The sequence below is a fragment of the Erigeron canadensis genome, chromosome 8 (genome assembly GCF_010389155.1).
Source record: "Erigeron canadensis isolate Cc75 chromosome 8, C_canadensis_v1, whole genome shotgun sequence".
In the NCBI taxonomy this organism is placed as follows: Eukaryota; Viridiplantae; Streptophyta; class Magnoliopsida; order Asterales; family Asteraceae; genus Erigeron; species Erigeron canadensis.
Genome location: NC_057768.1, coordinates 3,042,174 through 3,056,033, shown reverse-complemented (window position 1 = coordinate 3,056,033; position 13,860 = coordinate 3,042,174). Strand labels below are relative to the sequence as shown.

Sequence of the window (13,860 nt, the reverse complement as noted above, 5' to 3'; positions counted from 1 at the left end):
TAAATTATTTACTTCTCTAATTATTCAAAATCTTTTATCTCAAAAACCGTATATCAATAAATCATAAAAATTATATGAGTGTTTTTAAAATTTCATGCTCTTTCATTACAGATGTCATTCAATATACTTTCAACGAATTTTTAAATTTAAGGGCGGAGCCCGTACAGCTAAGAAATTTGGCTATCACACTCTATGACCTATCACCTCTTATGACCTATCACACTTTATGACCTACTACCCCACCATCTCACCGCCGCAATGCGTAGGTACTTGCTTTCGTAAAGCAAAAAACTCTAGATTTTCAACATTGAGCTTAAATTTTCAATATTGATTTTAAATACTTTCCCAAAATGCCCCCCAATCTATTCTATATTTAATTAAAATAACCATAATTCATTTTCTCTCTTCTCAAATCTCAACCAATCATTTTTTTCTTTCTCCTCCATAAATCATTTATTCTTCTAATTCATTCAAAATCTTTTATCTCAAAAATCATACATCGATAAATTATAAAAATGTTATAGGTATTATTAAAATTTGATGTTCTTTCATTAAATATGTCATTCGATATACTTTCGACGAATTTTTAAATCCGAGACGGAGCCCGTACAGTTGACTATCATACTCTATGACATATCAACTCCTATGATCTATCACACTCTATGACATATCACACTTTATGACCTAGCTATCCCCTCCACCATCTCACCGCCGCAACGCACGAATACTTACTCTCGTAAATTTATAAAACTATCCTTAGCTTTGCTTCATCGTATTTTGCACAAATTGACAAAAATCTTTTCACGCATACTTATTTACTTCTCAAATTGGCATGATCTTTAATTTCGCAAAATAAATGAAAATAACAAAATTCCTTAACAAAGTTTTCAATAAATGTTGAAACAGAAACTAAACTTTAGTCATTCGTATTTGTATTACTACAGTAAAATTTTTACCTTTCTTTTTTCCTTCGTTTCTAATTTCTATAATGGATGAGTTCCCATCTAATTAAGAGGTTCGTCCTCGGTATAAATGGCTTCACTTTGAGTCGCTTGGCTCGCGCCTTAAAATGTGTAACCTATCACTCAATAAAACTGTTTTCGACCATCCAGTCACATTCGATAAAAAGCTTTTTCTCCCTATGGAATTCGTCTACACTTGTGCTACCGTCTTCGATGCATAGGCCCTTGTGGATTCCAAAGGGACCCCGGGTTGGGAGTTACCCCATATAACAAATCTTTTTGCTAGAAAACAACCTTTTTCATGAAAAGAATTTGAGTGAACCAAGAAAAATGTAAGAGTAATAACGACTCACTCTTCTCTCACTCCTATCATGTTGAGCAAAGTTCCTGAAATCTTCTTAAACTGCAAATAAAAGTAGCCAGGATTGCAGCAAAAACTATCAAATTCATTCATTTGTAAAGAAATACCTCCCTGACAAATATCAAAGATTTTGACACACAAACTTAAAGAGAACTGAAGATTAACATATGAGAAAATTTCATTACATCACCATGTGGTTTGTCATTTTATCATTTTTCACCCATGTGCTTTTTTATTATTATTAGATCACCCTATGGTGACATTCTCTATTATTAAACCCCCCTCTCCTAAAACGTCCGTTTGCAACTCACCGTTATCCCCCTCATGTGCAATGCACATGAGGGTATTTTAGTATTTTCATTAACCAAATCATCAAAATCAATAACATTATCAATTCAAACCATCAAGGCATCAACATCAACCTTCTACAAATCAAAACCTTATCGACTATGTACATATAGACACAGAGTTAGGGTCCCGAAATAACCTGATCCATTGATGAAGATGGTGTAGGCGTGGAGCTGCTGGTGGTTTTCTAATCGGATATGGTGATTTGCCAAAAAAACACCAAAAAGGCGACGGAGTGGAGGTCGGAAGGAGGACCTCTCCATCTCATTTCCGGATGTTGCTCCCCGATTTATTATGCCAAAAAAACCCAACGCCGCCACCATTACTTTTGCTTTATCAAGTTCTAGATTTATTTTTGTGGTTAGACTTAAGGTTGTGATTTTTGGTGTTTTGGTATATGGAGAGATAGATATAGATAGATATATGTATGATTTATTTCTTCTGGTATTATATTTGGAGCAACCACTTTTGCTTATCAAATGTTTAACTTTTTCATCCTTGATTGATTAAAACATATAATATATATATGTGTGTGTGTGTGTGTGTGTGGAAGGGGGGGGGGGGGGGGGGGGGATGATACAGATGTGTATGTACATGTATAGATTGAAAATAGCATAGAGTGATACAGATCTGATTTAGAAGAAAACGGTTACTATGATGTTTGGTGGGGATTCGTAAATCAAAATTGAATTTACTAAAATATATGTATATTTATAGTTTATATAATAGATGATATATCTAAAGAGTTCCTAGATCTGAGAAAGAACATAAAGAGGTGAAAAATTTGTTTAAGAGGTAAAAAGACAATAATACCCTCGTGTGCACTGCACATGAGAAGGCTAACGGAGTCATAATAACGTTTGTTAGGGTAAGGGGTGTCTAATGAAGCAATAAGTCACCATAATGTGATCTCAGTGTTGTTAAAGGCAAACGCCTCTTGCGCCTAGGCGCAAAAGGCAGGCGAGGCGCACCTCCAGCACCTGAAACCCTAGGCCCAAGTCAACCATGAAAAAGGTGGTCTTTGACGGTCAACTGTGGTGGTCATTAGCGGTCAAAATGGTAAAATGAGTCAAGATTCGACAAAATCATTCCAGATCCGGCCAAAGGCAGGCGAGGCGCACCTCCAGCGCCTGAAACCCTAGGCCCAAGTCAACCATGAAAAAGGTGGTCTTTGACGGTCAACTGTGGTGGTCATTGGCGGTCAAAATGGTAAAATGAGTCAAGATTCGACAAAATCATTCCACATCCGGCCAAATCGTGGCTAGATCTAATGTTTTCCGGCCAAAATGAGTGACCATAGTTGTTTAAGAAGATAAAAGAAGAGAGAAAATATAAAATGGGGGGAAGAAGACTCAGGGGTGGGGGAAGAAAAGAGAGGTGAGAGTAAAAAGAGATATTTGGTTGAAAAGTTTATATTTTTTTAATGATATTTGGTTTTATAAATGACATTTGATTTTCTTCTTACTATTATTTACTATATAAAAATATTTTATATTTATTTACTTAGTGCGTTTTTTTTCCCCCGGGCGTGCGCTTTTTTTGCGCCTCTCGCCTTCGCCCCATTTGGGGTCTTTGCGCTTTGAAGTCGCCTTCGCTTTTGACAACTATGGGTGATCTAATAATAAAAAAAGCACATGGGCGAAAAATGATAAAATGACAAACCACAGGGTGATGTAATGAAATTTTCTCTTAATATATAGAAGATCAGGGTTTAATGAAGCATACCGTCGCAAAAGCACTTGTGGATTATACGGAAACAAATCTTTCTGGTGTAAACTCTCAATGGATTTCTTTAGCAGAAGCAAACAGTCTCGTGCATCGTGAAATGGTTGTTTACAAGTTTTCTCATTATTATAATTTGTTTTGGATGATATTGGAAACTGGTCGCACACAGATACCGAAGATAACTCTTGTTGTATGCATGAATCATTCGTAACTTTTCTTCGTTTGTAAGATGAATGACTTCCAACTTCCACAAGATGTGGATATTCCAGGAAGGATCTCCATTGATCACATATAATACGCAAGCACCTGAAAATATTGCAGTAAAGCAACAAAACGGCACAAGACTCAGATATAGCTTCTCATATGAAATTCAAAACTGAGTGTGCATTTAACTCAAGGTTTAGAAAGAGGAGTAATACATGGTTTGTCTTATGGGGATGTATTTAAGAAAGTTAACCATGGAAATCATGATGTTGCCAAACTTATCTACACAAGAAGATTTTACAAAATCAATCTGTAGGATCCCCAAACCCAAATCCATTATGATTATGACAACAATACAAATCCTAGTTGAGTTCCTGAAGGGTCATTTTGTTTAAATTAACTAAAATGTAGTACTATACAACAGTATCTATAAATAAGTGTTTCCTAGTTGTTTGAGTGAAGTAAAATGATCATATCGTGCCTTAAAATATACTCGGCACAGCTGGCTCCAGTGTATTTTGAGATAAGGTAATCAAGAAGCACTTGATGATCATAGTGCAGCTGCAAAATAAATAATGATCATGGCAAGACCGTTACTTGGTAACCCGAAATAAGTAGCAGGAAAAAAACTAGAACACATTTAAGCACACATACATATAGCAAATGGTTAAGACCCGACGGATAACTTACCTCTGACAGAAATAGATGGAATAGGTGTACAGTATCAAAGATGTCCAACAATAGGAAAACTATATCCTTCTCTACCACCTGAGAGGTCCAATCTTCACCAATCCTGTTGTCAAAGTGAATAAATGCCTAACTTAATATTTAAATAAGTTAAAAGGGGCAATATGGGTGGGCCAGACAGTCTGGGAAACAGGTGGAAAAACTGTTCAGCTAAAATGGGTCAAAACGGGCTAAGTTGACTTGACCCACAATTCCACAAACACTTTTCTAAGCCTAATGTGTCAATCATGAATTAAAAAACATTATGACATCAATAAGTAACATCTTTGAATAGCACAATTTATGAGATTAAATGCATTAAAAACCAGCTTTGGTGCAACTTCCAACCCATTTGCTCTGTTTACAATTTTAGCTAGTTTTTTTTATGACATGTTTGGAAGAAACACAATCCAAATCAACCCATTCATAAGTCATGTCGCTCACTGTTGTATGTATGTCAGCAGTAAGAGAACTTCAAACAACATATCATCCTGCAGTCCAATAATTAACCAAAATTATAAAATAAAAACTAAACTCATACGAAGCAGAGACAAATGTTCAAGTTCTTACAGGAAATAAGAACCACCTCGTGCATATAAAGCTGCAGAAAAGACTTTGTGAAGCTCTTGCAGCTACCATCATATAACTCAAAGTTCACAATAATATTTGCCGGAAGCTGCTTTTGAATCCACTCGTATAATGCTGTAAATCCTTTCTTTGAACAAGAATTCACATCCCCACATGCACATTGCTTCTTACATCTTTCTTTTGATTTAATCAAACTAAAAGTCAACTTCAAATAAAGGAAAACAGCCCGTCTTTGTAAATGTCGATAAGAAGTTCCATTAAATGGAGAATCTTTAAGGCAATCGTTTTGATCAGCCTCAAGTTGAGCTACCGATTCCAATAATAGATCATGGAAGTAGTTATTGATAAGCTGCAACCACGAAACAACCATTATACAATCCAGATCGACAAGAGAACTAAGTCTGCTCATCAGTACCTGCATAAAATCATGGCGTTATAAATACTATTACAATGAGCATATACATTCATCCAACAATAATTTACTTTTAACAAATTATGTACCAAAATCTTGTGCCGGACGTATTGAGAAATACGAGTATGACTACAACTTTCCCCTTGCTTAACAAAACACCAAGTTAAAATCTTTGGAAAGATGTTGACAATTTCATGTATAGCCACTGTTTCCGGAACGCTGCTTTGTGAAACCATAGAACATAACAACTGAACAAAATATCCAGAAAACTCATTATCATCAATAAAAATCCCATCAAACAAATTCCACGGTATATTTTGCAGACAAGAACCAAGAGCTTTCAAGTAAACTTCCACAATTTCATCATCATCAGCATCATCATTATCATCATCATCTTCTTCTTCCTCAGTTTTCAAACGTTTCAAAATAGTACGTAATACCAAAACGATAGCACCTACAAAGTTCCATCCAGCATCATCCAACAGTACCCGTAAATCCAACTTGCAATCCAAAGATTCAGTATCCAAACATTTAGCTCTAACTGGCGTACCCAAAGAAGACGAAATCACTTTACACATTACCATCTCAAAGTAAAAACAAAGCGACTTCAAAAACTCTTCCCAACATCTCCCCGACGTGACTACAAACTCAGATACCGACACGACCACATTTCCTACTAAATGTTGTACATATCGACTCTCGACTGCTAGCAAAAACATCTATATACAATCCAAAATGCAAAGTTACTAATAAATGTGTATATATTATTATATTGATCAGACGACAACATTAAATCGTACCGAAGTATTTGTAATATCGAGTATACATTCGGAAGGTGACAAATGACACGTCGAATTATCCTCCAACGGCTCGCCCTATGTTTAATAAGTAAGCCTAAGTATCCAACAAAGTAAATAAATAAAAATTAAAATTACTGATTTAACATTTATAAGTAAGAAAGAATTACTAACATGATCAGCATTATCCGAATCGGAATCGAAGTCGCTAGTCCAAAGCTTTATTTGACTAAAAACCTAGAAAATGAAAAAATAAAATAATTAGGGTTTTTAATAAGCAGATTATTATTAGTAGTAGTAAATAAAAGTAGTGATTGGTGGAGTAATAATAATGACCTGAGAGAGTGTAATTAATAGTGATTTTTCTTCTGCTTTGGATATGGATAATGTTGATTTATCCTGGTAAATAATTAGGATAAAGATATATTACTGTATGAAACAAAGAATATTTATATTTATACATATATAGATATATAAAACATAAATAGATATGAAGTGAATTGAAATTTACAGTGAAGGAACGGAAAGAATGGTGGAATAGACGACAGAGGCGTGAGAAATGAAACCGCCGGCACATCTTGCAGGAAACGATGTCGTTTTATATTCGATTCAATTCAGCTCACTCTAATTCTTTCGGGTCTTCGGTTGCGAGGGAAAATGAGTATAAATTTTATTTGGGGGTGAGTTCTTCTGGGCAAGATTAGGGTTCTACGAACTGAATTTCAATTTGAATTTGAAAGACTTAGGGCGTGTTCAGAATGTTTTTGGAAGGAATGAAATCTTTCGAATAAATTGGAATCTGAAGGAATGAAATTTGACGGAATATTTTTGATTTTTTGAGAATTCAAGTAACGGAAAGAATTTCCTTCCTCCATCCCCATAAAATGGAAATTCCATCAAATGATAAAATGTTTACATTTCTACGGAATGAGATTCCTCCTTCTTTGAACAATCAAACGCACTAAAAAATTAAATTCAATTCTAATTCCATCATATTCTATCAAATTCGGTGAAATAAACACGACATTGGGTTATTAATAGTTACGGAGTACATTTTAAAATATTACTGTACGTGACATGTCTCATATCAAGTGTTAATCAAATGAAATTTAATAATTCAAGTGAAAAGTTATACTTATAAACAAATTTTTATAGACAAAGTTTACAAACTTAATTGAACAAATATAATTATTTTATTTTTACTTTCTTCATTCTTTTTCCATGTTTCATTATACCATAAGTCTTGTTTATAGACTATAAATTATAGACATTTATTTATAAATGTAGCATTGTTCTTCATTCAATTGTTTGTAAAATATATGTAAATATATAAAATTACTTTATGTTTTTAATATATTGGCAAGATAAAAATTAGTAATTGTTACCAATAACATAAAATTCTAATTACTATAACTAAAATAACATCTTTTAAGGATTTTGGTTTCTTACGGTCTTTGAAAGTTTATAAGAAAAGGTTGAGATAATCCTATTAAAAAAAATTGTTTTTAAGTTGTCACAAATATATAAAATGACCTTAGTCTTGCTGGACATAAAAATCGAATTTTCAACATGGCAAGATTATTCGAATCTCACTTTAAAAATAAAAATCACAATTCACACAAGATAAAAACTTAATTTCTTACCCCAGTAGTTATTTTGGGTGAGATACAATTAAAAACTTAAAAATAAAAAAAGGTGCCAACTTCCAACAGCCTGCTCTAGTTTTACATGTCATCATCTCAAGAAGCAATTCCATTAGCAACATTAATAATTCAAAAATGCAGCTCAATCAATTCTCTCCTAAAAGCCCGGCAACTCCATGCTCGACTGATAACCGCAACGCCCCCGGTCCGAAAATCGCCTTACTTGATGAACAATCTTCTGTCCATGTATTCGAGATGTGGGTCGCTTTTATACGCACACAATGTGTTTGATGAAATGCCTCAAAGAACACTTGTTTCATACAATGCTCTGATTACAGCTTATTCTCGCAGTCCCGATAATGCCCATGTCGCGTTTAAACTGTTATCGCGGTTAAATCTTGAAGGGTTTGCTCCAAATGGGCCTACTTTTACTAGCTTGTTACAAGCTTGTGCTTTTTATGGGGATGTGTTTTTAGGAGCTGCTTTACATGGAAATATCGTTAAATGTGAGTATGTGAGTGATACGTTGGTTCAAACGTCGTTACTTGGGATGTATTCGGATCGTGGTGATTTAGAGAGCTCAAAGAAAGTTTTCGGCTTTATGGTTTGTAAGGATTCCATGGCTTGGAATTCTATTATAGTTGGGCACATGAAAAATGAAAGGATTATGGAAGGAATTTGTTTCTATAAGGATATGATAAAGGCCGGGGCTTTACCTACTCCTTTCACGTATTCAATGGTGTTAAACGCGTGTTGCAAATTACAAATGTGTGATGTCGGGCAACTCATTCATGCTCAAGTTATAGTGTCGGGTACACCAACTGATTCTCCGATGCTAAATGCATTGTTGAACATGTATTCCGGTTGTGGGAATACTAAAATGGCAGAGAGAGTTTTTAAAGATATAAAGAATCTAGATTTAGTATCGTGGAACTCAATGTTAGCCGGGTTAGCAGAAGATGGAAACGGGAGAAAGTCAATGGAAATGTTTATCCATTTCCGTGAAGTTTCTTTGATTAATCCGGATAACTATACATTTGCAACGATAATCTCTGCAACACGGGCCCTGCCAGCTCGTGGTTATGGTAAGCCACTTCATGGTCAAGTTATCAGATCAGGATTTGAGATGAATGTGTATGTTGGTAGTACACTGGTTTCTATGTATTTTGACAATGGAGATAGTGAATCTGCACAAAAGATTATGGTGTTAATGTCCATTAAAGATATTGTTATCTGGACAGAGATGATCACTGGTTATGCTCGAATGGGTGATGGAGAGAATGCTATCAAGTGCTTTCATGAAATGTCACGGGAACACACGATCGATAGCTTTGCACTCAGTGTAACTTTAAGTGCATGTGCAGATATTGTTGCTCAAAATCAAGGAGAAATGATTCATTGTCAAGCTATTAAACTCGGGTATGATTTGGAGATGACTGTTTGTGGAAGCCTAATTGATATGTATGCCAAAACGGGTGATCTCCAATCAGCTGAGCTAGTTCTTGAACAGATAGAAGACCCTGATTTGAAATGCTGGAACTCAATACTAGGAGGGTATGGTCACCATGGGAAAGCAGGGGAAGCTTTTAGAATCTTTGATGAAATTGTGAAACACAGATTAATCCCAGATGAAATAACATATCTTTCTATGCTTGCAGCGTGTAATCATTGTGGGTGGGTAGATAAAGGGAAGTCAGTATGGAGTTCAATGAAGGAAAACGGTATAGTTCCTGGAGCTAAACATTATTCTTGTTTGATTAATTTATTAAGTCGAGCAGGATTGCTGGAAGAAGCAGAGGCAATGATCATGGATTTGGACTCCAGTCTTCAAGAATTCTGTTTTGAACTTTGGAGAACTTTATTGAGTTCGTGTATTGATAGGAAGAATATTGAAGTTGGACGTCGTGTAGCTGATAGGGTTATGAAATTAGATGAAGAAGATGGTGCAGTGTACTTATTGCTAGCGCGACTTTATGCGTTAGAGGGCCAGTGGGATGATGTGGCAAAAATGAGGAGGAAAATAAAAGAACTCAAGGGGGAGAAGGACCCTGGTTTGAGTTGGATTGAGTTAATGAGTGAAACACATGTTTTCTGTTCTGGAGATCAGACTCACCCAGAAGTCGATGAAATGCAAACTGAACTGCTGTCATTGCGGAAGAATTTGGCGAATGATGGGGTTTAATCATACGCTTAGAAACTGGTACACTATGTGTTATGGAACAAAATTGGATTGCATAACATCCGTTTTTGTCAATCACACACTATCTTAGATAGAAATATTCAGTATATTAAGTATAATTTTAACTTAAATTCTAGCCAAAACAGTTATAAACAGCATAAGTCGACTCATTGTATATTTAGAAAAGCCTATGGAAATATACTATTTTCCTGTTTGAATCGTTAAATAATTTTAAAGGTTGGTCAAAATGTAACTACTAAGCTTCAGTCTTTTTTTTGTTTAACAGCTAGTTAGGTTGCTAGTGGTTCTTATCTTAGGAAATCCATCCAAGCGGGCAACCACTCCAAGATTCTTGGACTCTCGATCCACGCACGAAGGTGTTGGCTACCAAGCTTGATAACCAACCCCCTGACCAACCCTTCTACGAAGGTGTTGGCTACCAAGCTTCAGTCTTGTATGATCATGCCATTACATTTTATCAATACTAGTTTCAAGAAGGGGTGCTTAGTGTAGGGAAATACAGCTTTCACATTTTTACAAACCATACCCGTTTGACATTATCTTAAAATGTAACCTAAAGCGAAATAATTGGCTAGACACTACATAGATTTTTTCTCCCTTGGTTATGTGTTGACTAGTTAATCGCTTCTATAAATAAGTACATATCCAAACTCCAATTATATATGGGCTCAAGGCAGATATTATTGTGAAGATGGGCCATGGAGTATTAAGCTTTGTCGGAATGGTAATTGGATTAACTTTAGTAGGATTGACTATGCTGCAGTTTATATTATCAGGTGCAACTTCTCAGTATGTACGTATGGACGTATGGTGTTAAGAGACGGAAAACCGGAAAAGACCTTTCCAGTTGGGAAGCAATGAGAGATAATACTGATGGGTCAAAAGAGGGTGCTACAGAGTACCCACTGTCCTGAAATTCTAATCAGAATTGTTTGCAGGTTGGTGTTTAAAGAAGCACTTGTTTGTTCTATTTTGAAGTAATAATTCAAGTTTCTAATGGAGGTTACATAACTAGTATGATTGCTGGTGTTGAAACTGCAGAATGGATGGTTATTTGTATTATAATTATGGGTCAAACACGGTTATATCAATTGGCTTCTTTTAAAGTATTAAGTAGCACTTCTTCTGGTAGGAGGAGAAACAACTTAAGATAAACTTATAGACGGTTTGAATAGTATAGATATAGATATGGAAGATTTATGGATGACCCATATTGATAAAACAATAGCCTCTATCTTTTAGATATGCTAGAGTAAAACCTGTTATTCGGATTTGTAATTGTCAGCATAACATGACTTGGTTTTGGGACCTAAAACCGAAACCAGACCAAAATTGGTAGATTTTTTGCCACAATAACCGTTCGCATTTGGGTTTTAAAGGGTTCAATATTTTTGACTTTTTGGCTGTTTTTGTTCAGTAATAGTGTTATTCGAACTTTGGTCATATGGGTCAATTGAGCATAAAACCCAATTTCCTGAAAAATTCAGAGACCATTCTTTTTTATCACAATGGGTGCTAGACCGCTAGTTGCGGAAAGCCACAAACTGTTAGACATTGCTCAAAGTTAGCTTCAGTTTAAATCCTTTTCTTTCCCTCCCAATTATGTCTAACAGTTGCTGGGTGCAAAATATTCATCAAAGGTTGCATATTTGCATATTACATAAACTTTAAATGCAAAGAACAACATAGCAATAGTATTAAACAAGGGATAACATGGGAAAAACAGAAGAGGAAAGTAAGAGAACCTGCAGCGGAACACATTTAGTGTTCTAAAGATACAGACTCACCGGAAGATGATGAAATACAAACTGAACTGCAGTCGTTACGAAAGAATTTGATGAAACTAGATGTCAGTGTTAAATCATATGCTTAAAAACTATCACAGTAAGTGGGAAGAAAAAAGGTAGCCTATTTCTGTTAATCGCACGCTTTCTGTATAGAACTGTTCAATATTTTTCAACTTAAATTCTTTGCAAAGACTTGAAAATAGCCAATTACCTATGATAACAATTGAGTCATTTACCACAATATACAACTTATATAACAGCGTGTACAAGTTAAAAATGCATAAATATGGTAAATGAATTAATAATTGTGGTAGGTATATTACCTCCCATTCGGAAAAGCCTGTTGAAACATACTATCTCCTTGTTTTGAAACGTTGAAGGTTTTCCAATGGTTGGTCAAAGACTATTTACTAAGCTTCAGACTTCTATTATTATGCCTTTACATTAAACAATAGGGAAATATAGTTTCGTTATGTTTAAGAATTATATCGGTTTGACATGATCCTAAATTGCAACCTAAAGCGAAACACTGGTTAACCACTAAATCGGTTCTTTCTTTCTTCAATTTTTGGTTACCTGATCATCAGTTAATCCTTTTCATGAATACATTTATACATGCATGTCAAACCAAATTTCCAATAACAAAATGGCACAAGGCAAATGTTATTGTAAAAATGTGAAAATGTGCCGGCTAGTAAAGGAGTGCAGACTTGCTACACTGATGGGCATGCTGTTGATAGTAAATGTCAGTTAGCTGGAAAGGAAGATATTTAATCATGGTGCAACGTTATGGAGTATTGGAGCATTAAGCTGTATGTCGGGCAGATTCTTGGAATGGCATGGGTAAGGGTAGGATTGAATATGTTGCAATTTATTATTATCAACTTGCAACTCCACAGTAAGTATATAGAAGGGTTAAGAGACGGAAAACGGAATAGACCTAACTATTTTGAAAGAATGTAAAATCATCCTGATGGGTCAAAATTAGTTGCTACAGATCCTGTCCTCTGAAATATTAAGCAGAATTGTTTGCGGGTTGATTTATTTAGAACTGCAACATGTTATAAGTAGAGGTTGATTTGTTTCTATAACGAACGCTGAAGCAATTATCAAAGTTGATTATGGAGGTACTATAAGAGTATAAGTAGTATGTTTGCCGAGTTGGAACTGCAGAATGGATATGGGTCATAAATGGCTAAAATCAGTTGGATAATGAGCAGCATTTTTACTGGCTGTAGGAAGATCATTTTACAGATTGGATTTGATAAAATGCATATTTTTGACCCAAATTGATAATGCAGACTAAACACGTTGCTCGGAATTTTGCCCCAAAAATTCGTTTGCATTCGGTTTTATATGATTCAATGTTTTGGTGTTTTTGTTCAGCAATTGTCCTTTTTGGCTTGAGTGATATATTGATATGGGTCATTACTCATTAGGTCAATTATGCATGAAAATAAAAACCCAATTTCCTAACACATACCCATAGCCTTTTACCACAATGGGTGCTAAAAAACTAGTTGAATAGTCATTTATCAAAAGGTTGCTTAGTGCCTTAGTTACATAATAAAATCATTCAATCATCTTTTCTTTTCTTACATACACTCTGTTGGGTATAATCTTGATTTTAGTAAGTTTTATATATCTAGTAGTATGTTAATTTAGCAAGTCTGTAGAACTAAATTAGAAGGCATGAAGCAAAGTCTTCAAATGGGTATTGTATGACTCCAAAGTAAAGTCTAATTAAGGCATGTGCAAGAATTGAAGCATGGGAAGTTAAAAGACCAGGTAAAAAGGAGATCAAAAAGGAGTCCTTGTTTAGTACGTGGGAATGTGGGATGGCTGTTTTGGCAGTTTCTTTTGATAGTTTTATTGTTCCTGTTTTTAGGCAAGTTAGTAGTTTTATCTTTGTGTGCACGTCTGTACTTAAAGGCTATATATATAGCCTCCTTGTTCATTGAATGAAAGTGTCCCTTTTGAAGAGAAAAATTCAGTTTTTATCCTCTGCATTTTTTCATATTTTATATATCCATATTTTAGTGTTTTTTGTATATATTGAGGGTCCTGATCCTACACACTCCTCTAGTTCATTGTTTCTTTCCTCAAG

General features: G+C 35.0%; 2 protein-coding genes across 2 annotated transcripts; one reads left to right on the top strand and one right to left on the bottom strand.

The window, feature by feature from the left end:
- Nucleotides 1-871: 871 nt before the first annotated feature.
- LOC122609927 lies at nt 872-6,823 on the bottom strand. The gene is made up of 11 exons (XM_043782874.1): nt 6,635-6,823; nt 6,460-6,522; nt 6,298-6,360; nt 6,127-6,201; nt 5,416-6,045; nt 4,913-5,329; nt 4,771-4,817; nt 4,291-4,393; nt 4,082-4,161; nt 3,397-3,702; nt 872-1,365 (listed from the first exon to the last, which is right to left on the bottom strand). The coding sequence occupies exons 1-11, from the start codon at nt 6,698-6,700 to the stop codon at nt 1,332-1,334; spliced, it is 1,884 nt and encodes a 627-aa protein (XP_043638809.1). The 5' UTR covers nt 6,701-6,823; the 3' UTR covers nt 872-1,331.
- Nucleotides 6,824-7,799: 976 nt separating this feature from the next.
- Nucleotides 7,800-10,163, top strand: LOC122580158 (pentatricopeptide repeat-containing protein At3g50420). The gene has a single exon (XM_043752428.1). It carries the CDS (start codon nt 7,852-7,854, stop codon nt 9,946-9,948), a length of 2,097 nt encoding a protein of 698 aa, XP_043608363.1. The 5' UTR covers nt 7,800-7,851; the 3' UTR covers nt 9,949-10,163.
- The last annotated feature ends 3,697 nt before the right edge of the window (nt 10,164-13,860 follow it).

Coding starts and splice junctions, on each gene's coding strand:
- LOC122609927 (XM_043782874.1), bottom strand. CDS start 6,700: ATGTGCCGGCGGTTTCATTTCTCACGCCTCTGTCGTCTATTCCACCAT. Junction 6,202..6,297: donor ATTCGGATAATGCTGATCAT/GTTAGTAATTCT, acceptor TATTAAACATAG/GGCGAGCCGTTGGAGGATAA. Junction 5,330..5,415: donor ACGTCCGGCACAAGATTTTG/GTACATAATTTG, acceptor GATTTTATGCAG/GTACTGATGAGCAGACTTAG.
- LOC122580158 (XM_043752428.1), top strand. CDS start 7,852: ATGTCATCATCTCAAGAAGCAATTCCATTAGCAACATTAATAATTCAA.